At 31.4% G+C, this 8,710-nt stretch overlaps 1 protein-coding gene across 1 annotated transcript; it reads right to left on the reverse strand.

The window, feature by feature from the left end:
• Positions 1-1,143: 1,143 nt before the first annotated feature.
• Positions 1,144-5,836, reverse strand: LOC132722618 (uncharacterized). The gene is given in 1 exon segment (XM_060707143.1): positions 1,144-5,836. A coding segment is annotated over 1 exon segment (2,499 nt). The 5' UTR covers positions 5,812-5,836; the 3' UTR covers positions 1,144-3,312.
• Between the last annotated feature and the right edge of the window lie 2,874 nt (positions 5,837-8,710).

Raw genomic sequence — 8,710 nt, forward strand, 5'->3', positions numbered from 1 at the left:
ATGCCTTCCATTATAGATCGATAAACTTTAAAAAAATAAAAATAAGTTGTCCTTACTGGGGTTTGAACTCATGACCCTAAGTGTCCATGAATTTGAGAGTATTTGTAGCCTATTTAAACATTCTTCGAAGTAGAGGTGATGCATCAGGGGGCTTTACCTTAATTTTTATTTATTACCTGAAATGGATATGACCCGTCCTTTCTCTGCCCTTGTGCCCTCTTTTTTCACTGCCCTTCTGGACGCCTTCCGGTTGTCCTATCTGGCTGCACGAAGTTGATGATTTGAAAACTAATTTTGGCAAATGAAATCCTTTAGCGATAAGAACTTTTAAAGAATTAACAATTAAGAAGAGTTCTTGGTTTTGATTATAAATTTCAAAATGAAATTAGATAATTAACCTTAAGTTGGACTAAATAAATTTTATCTGAAAATTAACTTAGGAATATAAATCCGTTGAGGAAAGGATGTTTTATTCAGTATCAATGCCACGTTTACAAAATTAATAAAAACAATGGACATCAATCGAACCGACTTAACTTAACTATTAAAATGTGGTGTGTTTTTAACAATGGAATAAGAATAATCTAATTTGCTATTATGTAATGTTCTATATTAATTTGTCGGTTATAGTGGTTTAAATGATTTAATCATACAGGTCAATGACAACACTATAGTGGCTGATTTGTAGCGTTTTGTATTTTCGCTTCCCGAGGCCCCAGGCAATAACACTAAAGTACGACGAAATGGCGGACATGTTTCAGTAAAAATCTTAGGTTCATATATATGCCAAAGTGCCTAAAAAAGATCCATTAATTAATCAATCTTAGAGAGCTTTCAGAGATGTTACTTCTTCAAAACAAAATTCTGTTAAGCCGAATGTCAAATCTCTGAGTGTACTCCCTCTATTATATAGGATTATACTTCCAAACGAATACAAAAGCTAAATCCACAACTTGTATCTCAAAATGTATAAACCCCTTGTAAATGAAAGTAAAACTATGATATATTAGGCCATGCTAAGTGAATGTAATGTATCTATATATTCTACAAAGTTACTTATCACAATTAAACTAAACATAGTTATATATTTAGCATTACAATAAACTTAAAATCTTAGTTTAAACCTTTATTTCTTCAAACATATTTATGAAGATGAAATGTGTACATCGTCAGTAATATAATACAATATTATGTAAATAATAACATGGGCTGGTTTAATTGGAAACCAAGTTTACAACAAATGAATACAAATAGTGTGGTCATCTAACATATTGAACATCCTTTGAATGTTAAAGCCTTGATTATTTTAAAACTTAATACTTATTGATTCCAAATATATGTCTATGTAAAATGTCTTCAAAGATCTTTGATATATTTCATCTCTTTTACCTCAAAAAGCACTAAAAAATAATTAACAACCTTTAGAGTTTGAAATCGCTTGCTTCTATTTAATTTGTTTATAAAATAACAATAGACTTCACTGACATGACACAAACTTATTTCATAAACATTATAACATCCATTTCTATTTTAACTGTTGACCAATATCACACACATGTATGAAAATAATAGTATCTATCATACTAAAATCAGTCCATTTCATTATTGTGTGATAGTTGTATGCTATTTTACTATTTGTATGACATTTTAATTTTTATGCAATTTTACTGTTTTCCAGTAATGTATTTCTTTTTCATAAAAAATAATATATTTTCCCATGGTTGGCAGATAATAAATAAAGGGATTAGTATGCCCTTGCAGTTTCTGCACTATATATTTTCAAAGATCTTTAATAAGTGGACACCCTTTTGTTATTGGTCTCATTTCTGATTTTCCAATGCAAGTCTTAACAGCACGAAGACCATCTTTTTCAACAGCACGAAGACCATCTTTTACAGGGAAAGTGTCAATTACTCTTTGTGTACCTGGTGATATGACAAGAGCAACATCAAATGTCAAAATCTTTTTTAATTCACGAAATCATTAACTTCTGAGATTTAAAGAAAATAACCATTTGCGAAGCAATCTTTGCCACCAGAAATATCGCACAAGCACTTGTATACCACGCGAACGTTCGAGAAAATTATTACAGCAAATGACACACGGACTTGTCCATGTAAAATGGTTAGGAGTACAAATGAACATCATCTGTTGGACAAGTTGACATATATTTGTATTTTGTATTAATTATTATCCCTGCAGCCATCGGGTGAATTTCAGTTTTTAATTCGGCACTTTGGCGGAAAGTATTATGCTTAAATACGGCGAAGCATGTGCAACAAAATACAAACTCTTTATCGTTTTGATTCGGTCTTCATAATAATAAATCAATGATATTGTCACTTTGGCTTTGCTATACCAATTCTACGATATATTTACACATCGATGCCACTGGACATGTTGTATAACATCAAACAAGGCAATATAATATTATTTAATGTTATGCTGGAACATTCAACACGATTTTAACTTTTGTTGCTGCTTTTTCAGTTCAAAGTTCAACTTTTGATAAACATAATCGATCTATTTTTCTATTTTCTTAACATATCCTTCTGAACAAAGATTGTGTATGATAACATTTGAAGTTCCTAATACAACTGGAACTATATGAAGTTTTTCTTTATTTTAAGTATATTCGAAACGTTTTACAGCCATTTATTCAAGCAAATGTGAAATCAAATGAGGGATGCATTCGTTGAATGCTCATATATTTGACTCCTAACATGGTCTGGAAACTTCAAAATGTTTTCAGCTTTACAGATGTTTGGTTTGTTAAGTTACGTGTTTTTTCATTTGAAAAAGAAAATTGTTTGTCAAGTGTTCCTGAGCATATAACTTCCCAGAACTGTTTTCGTTAAGTGCTCAGTTCTTACTCGAATGGGATAACTGTACAATATTGCTTTTCTACATTTAATTATTATTTATTTATTTCCTTTTGGAGAGGGTTAATGTTTTTGCTTCGTCATCGTCTCGATTTGACTATCTATCGGCTCTATTAATCAACGAAGTTGTCATTATTTCGACGAATTGATGTATCAATAACAATGTTCACTCTGCAAATGGTGCGAAAATAAAATAACATTCCTCTTATTTTATCGCGTAATTTTAGTCCACATCGATGTACTTTTCAACTATGACAAATAATGGCAAACATACAAACTAAGGCACATCACCCAGTCCCATTTAACTAGCTAGATACAATTTAAATTTTCATAGTTATCTAGCACATATTGCTACGGACATGTATTTATAGAAATATGTACATAACTGTACAAGTTTCAAAGAGCTTCAATTCAAAAGCATGCTAGCTATTTATACCGATGCAAGAGCCATTAACAAACTTTTGACACCCTCTGGTAAGCAATGTACATCTGTAAAAAATGAGTCCTCTGATACAGATTTAAGATCAATTGTAATTTTTTTCTGCGTTGCATAAATAGATCCAGGTTGTATTTCCGTAGATTCTGGTAGTGTCACTACTAAAATCAATGTTTTGTCGTTCCTGTATTCAACAATGTTTTGCATTCTATCAATAATATGTTGCATTTTTGTATTGTCAGTATCAAAGTCTTTTACAATTACAAAAGCGTTCGACTGACTCATTATGTGTGTCATTCCAAGTACTTCCGGTGTACCTGGACTAATCGCTGGACTATCTGTATTGAACGTTGTTTTGAGTCCAATACTGTTTAAAAGCATCATAAGTTTTTGTCCATTTTCGTCGTCATCAAGGTTTGAAAGAATGAAAACGTCGAATGATTCATTTTCTTCTTTATCTCTGTTTGTTCCATTAGACGCTTCGCTATTTCCCTGTGTTTGTTGAGATTCTCTCACGAACCTAAACGCCTCTTCAATACGCATTTTCCCCTTTTGATAATGTTTTCGTCTGAAAGCATCAATACCAGCTTCGATGTAAGCTTTAATGTACAGATTCTTATCAATAAGTGGTTGCCCATATGTAACTTGCTTAGACATACAAAGAGCGATTACTGCCTCTTCAAAGTTCTCTTTAGAAATTTGATGCTGGACAGTTCCTTCAAGAAATTCCTTTTCTTCTTCTTCGTCATCGGCTAATGTTTGCAATTCTCCAAGTATTTCAATTGCATCGGAATGCTCATTGAGCTTTTTTTCAATATACCATAGTTCCTTAAGAGTATCTTTCGATCTTTGTGTCTTTAATTTATCATATAGGACATTCCTCAGTGTAGCAGCTGATTTCCAGTCATTTTCGAGGGATGGAATCTTATCAATAAGAGCACATGAAATCTCCATTGATGATTTTAAATAAAAGTCCCTGACTGCATACATATCTCTTCTTTCTTTCATTTTGACGTCATTTGAGTTGAGTAACATATCACTTATACAAAATGCGGACTGCTCGTAAATGTTTGCAAGCATAATGCGTGTATTGAATTCATCATTGTTCTGTAATAAATCTTCTAAAACCTTTAATGCAGTTTCAGGTTGACTTATTTGCCTATAAAGTATGGCTTTATCGTAAATTGCATTCGTGTTTGACGACATTGCATATGATTTATCAGGATACGCAATAACTTTATCAACAACAGGTTTATGTTCATTGTAATCTATAATGATTGGTTTTTGTGGACATTTTATTCCAGACTTGCTTTTCAGACTCGAAGGATCGCAGGATTTATTAGTACCTCTTTTGCGAAAACGTTCGGGTTTTATACTCAGTTGTGAAACGTTCTTTATCCCATCTCTACAGTCCATAGGAAGTTCTAGAAAATGTCGAGCTAATGCCCCTTTGTTTAATTCAAGCAGCCTTTTGAGCGTCAGGGCGATGTGATGATAACCAAAAGAGGTTGGTTTGATTTGAATAGCTCGAGTTAGTAGATGCATTGATGTTTCATGTTCATTTATGTATCGAAAGTACTTCCCGCTTTGTTCAAGAACAGATGCATCATCCGGATAACACTCAAGAGCTTTTCTAAAATAATCTCTCGTAGACATTAAAAATGGTGAATTTGTAGGCATAAACTCTTCCATGCCATTTGGAAATACGGATTGATTCCTAGTGACATCATAAGAAATAAAACCAATTTCAACATATGATCTCGCTTTGTATCTCTTGATACAATCGCTTTCAGAACATTCTAACTCAATTATCTCCATATACAGGTTTAGCGTAACATGGTAATATTTTTTCTTTTCTTCAATATCTGCTAGTTAATCATTGTTATTCAAATTTGACTGTCTCCGTTGACAGAGGGCTTTCCGATGCATCCACACACAAACATAGTCGGTCGGAACTTGAACTGGAGTTGAATAAGCAGCAGAGTCCGATCCATTATCCAGTTTTTTAAATTTCTCGCAATCTCGAAGAACGTTTCCGAACTCTGACGAAGCCTTCTTATAATTCCGTATTCCTAGTCTTGAATAAGTAAATGCTACCTCAGCTTTTGCGATTATAAAAGCCAATTCATTTTTGATCTTTATGGTTTTGAGACGTTCACAAAGTTCTTTGCACTGCAATATGTTTTTATGGTCTCGCAAAGAAAACCAAGCTTTGTTTGATAAAGCTATTATATTCTCGGGTTGTCTGTCTAAAATTATTTCGTTTAACTTTGTCGCCTTTTCTTGATCTCCTAGATAAAAATGAAGAAACGAAAGTAAATTTTCGACTCTTAACTTTTCCATGTCCGTGCTGAATTCTTTTTCAGAAGATTCCAGTTCAACCTCTAATTTGATTTTTATCTTTTTTATTTCTTTACGTGACATAGTAGCCATCGTTTCTTTGACACTGAAGTTTGAAGGATACTGACTTAGTGTCTTCTTGATTTCCTCCATATTCACGGCTAGATGAACGATTCAGACAATCTGAATTAATAAAATATTATAACGTAAATGTAATCAATCATTTTTAAAACTAATGTTGCTTGTATTTCCATTTTTCGATAAGAACATGATTTAAAGGGTTTCAAACATGTTGAGTTGCACATAGTTTGAGATAAAAGCTCTAAATTTAAAATAGAAGATTTATACTTCAAGTAAACCTTATAACCTTATCTTTATCTAATAATATACCGGTAGTCCTATAATAACGTTTCATTCGTCGTTTATCTTGTTGTTAAAACGCATTGTAATACAAATGCAACAGACACTGATAATTTGTGTGTTGATCTTAAGGGTAAATTGATATCAAGTAAACGAACTAATGACTACTTTGTTATTTTTTTTTTCAAAAATGGTAAACTTATTTAACGGACTGTGTCAATAAAATGATTTTTATATCTTCTGTATTGTTTATTTATTTCACTATTTGAGTTGGCTAAATTGATTAATTAGTACTTAAGCAAGAAAAACTATCATGATAGAGAAAAAACTGTTACACTTAAGATGGAGTATTTCTTCCTGATGGTATTAGTAATTTCCTAAAGGGTATATTTTTAAAAGCTACACCACAGACAAACGTTTTCAGTTGCATCTGCTTTAAGAACATAGGACTGAACAATCTAAACAATGGATTTACATTTATTACATAAAATGATACAACTTTATATTTTCTAGAAGACACTATGAATGTTCAGGTGTACACGGTTAGAAATGCTGATGAATTTAAAATATTACTGAATATATCTTGAATTCACAGATGTCACCCTACACCTATATAGTTTTTCCCGACGTAAATCACAAAATATTTGGCAACCATTATCGTTAAATTTATTTGTACAGCTCATTCTTTTATTTTAGGTATAAAAATGTTTTTTTAAAGATTTTTCATCTCTGGAAGAATATCGACAGTTTTCATTAGAACACATGAAAGGTCATCGAAAAAAATCTATTGTTCTTGAAACAGTTCCTAGCCGATTACTTTTGTCAACTAGAACTATCACTTCCTATCAGAGTTATCAAACTTAAAACACACAGTGCATTGTGATAATGCATTGATGTTTCAAGTTCAAGTTAATTTTTCTACCGGTTTTTAAGATTGGATGGGACGTATAATAATAAAACATTGTAGCCAGTTACATCACAATTCCTATAAAAAAATCAATAACTGGGCTTGGAAAGTTATGGTCATTTATGAATCAGGATCAATGTAAGGGTCTTTCCCTAAGGACTGTTGTGTTTATGTATGAGGACAATTCATTCATAAATTACAAAACTATAGCCACTTTATTAAAAGAGGAGATATCAAAGTACACAAAATCGACAATTCGAGTAAAAAAGGAACTAATTCAAACTACTATGAGCTTTCAAAACTATCACGCAGTTGGTTGTGATGATTAGAGGTTTTAGATTTATTTCATTAAACTTATATTTATTTAAACATTACAGCAGATAAATAATTGATTTTTCGATTTCTGATTGTCTCATTTGGGTTATCTTATTTTTGTATTAAGAATTATTTTTCTAAGTTAAGTTTAATCTATTATTTGTGATATTCTTAGTTAGAAAATAACACAATAATATTTTTATTAAATGTCTCAAGATTTGTAAATCTTGACGGTCTATCCTCATGATCTGTTTGTCCAGGATGAAGCAATTCAAATTATGACTTGGTTATTTTGCCATTTATATTTTTTGTCATTTTTTATTAAAAGTCCAACACTAATATAAGTTTTTTACTTCAATCTTGAAATTACTTGATAAAGTAAACAGCATAAGTCATAAAATTATGTTTAAGTTATTTTGAATCTTTATGTTTTGCATTTATATGTTCATATATATTTACCATCAATCTACACAAATGAATAATAACATCCAGTCATATAAGATTATTGTTTAAAGTTATTTTAATCTTCATAAAGGTCTTGTCCTAAATGTTGTTGTGTGTAAATATGAAGACAGGCCATACATAAATGATAACAAATTTCTAGCCAGTTATAGCAAACATATGCAAAATTCAATAATTCAACATTGAATTTCAAGGTCATTTTTTGACCCAAGGCCAGTCTGGTCATCTTGTAGGAACGTTCCAAAGAATTGATGTGTCCAAGTAGGAAATTCATTAATAATAAAGCAATAGTCACTTTGGTACATTTTGGGGATATTGTCTAAGTTAATAAAAAGGGCATAATTTCGTAAATCTAACTATCAAAGTATGAAACTTGACAAAGACATTATTTATGATATTACTTTGATGGGCTTAGTTGCAAAGTAATATCTCTACCGGTTTCCAAAATGTGACGGGACGGGACATAACGAGACGGGACGGGACAGGACGGCCTATATAGCGCCCTCAGCCCAATCCACCAACTATGTTTGGTGTGGATATAAATATCAGTACATAATGGAGTATTCAAAATTGAATTAATTACCTGTTTGATTTATATATATAAATATTCTCTTTAACAATATCTCCAATCATTTTCCATTTTGTGAAGTCCGCAAAACAAAATATCATAATCAAATCGGTATGCAATCATAACAAAAAAGCTCTTTAAGTTTGAGAAGCAAACCCATTTTCCGTTTAGTTTTGTAATAACTTTATCAGTGAACTTATCTGAATAATAAATTTGATGTAATCCATCACTATCAATTCACTATGCATTAAAATTCTCCTTTCAGAAATAAGTTTATGTTGAATATATCTTTTAAACAACGCTTTTATCTCCTTATCTTGGACTAGTATGTTTGTATTTTCTGAAAATCAGTTAGGTCTATACCTACTTGATTTGTGAATCGATCGGTTGATAAAAATCATAATCCCTAATTTAAATTGAGACAATGTTAAGACCTAGTA

This window comes from Ruditapes philippinarum, unplaced genomic scaffold (assembly GCF_026571515.1).
Source record: "Ruditapes philippinarum isolate M1 unplaced genomic scaffold, ASM2657151v2 ctg5172_1_1_1_1, whole genome shotgun sequence".
In the NCBI taxonomy this organism is placed as follows: domain Eukaryota; kingdom Metazoa; phylum Mollusca; class Bivalvia; order Venerida; family Veneridae; genus Ruditapes; species Ruditapes philippinarum.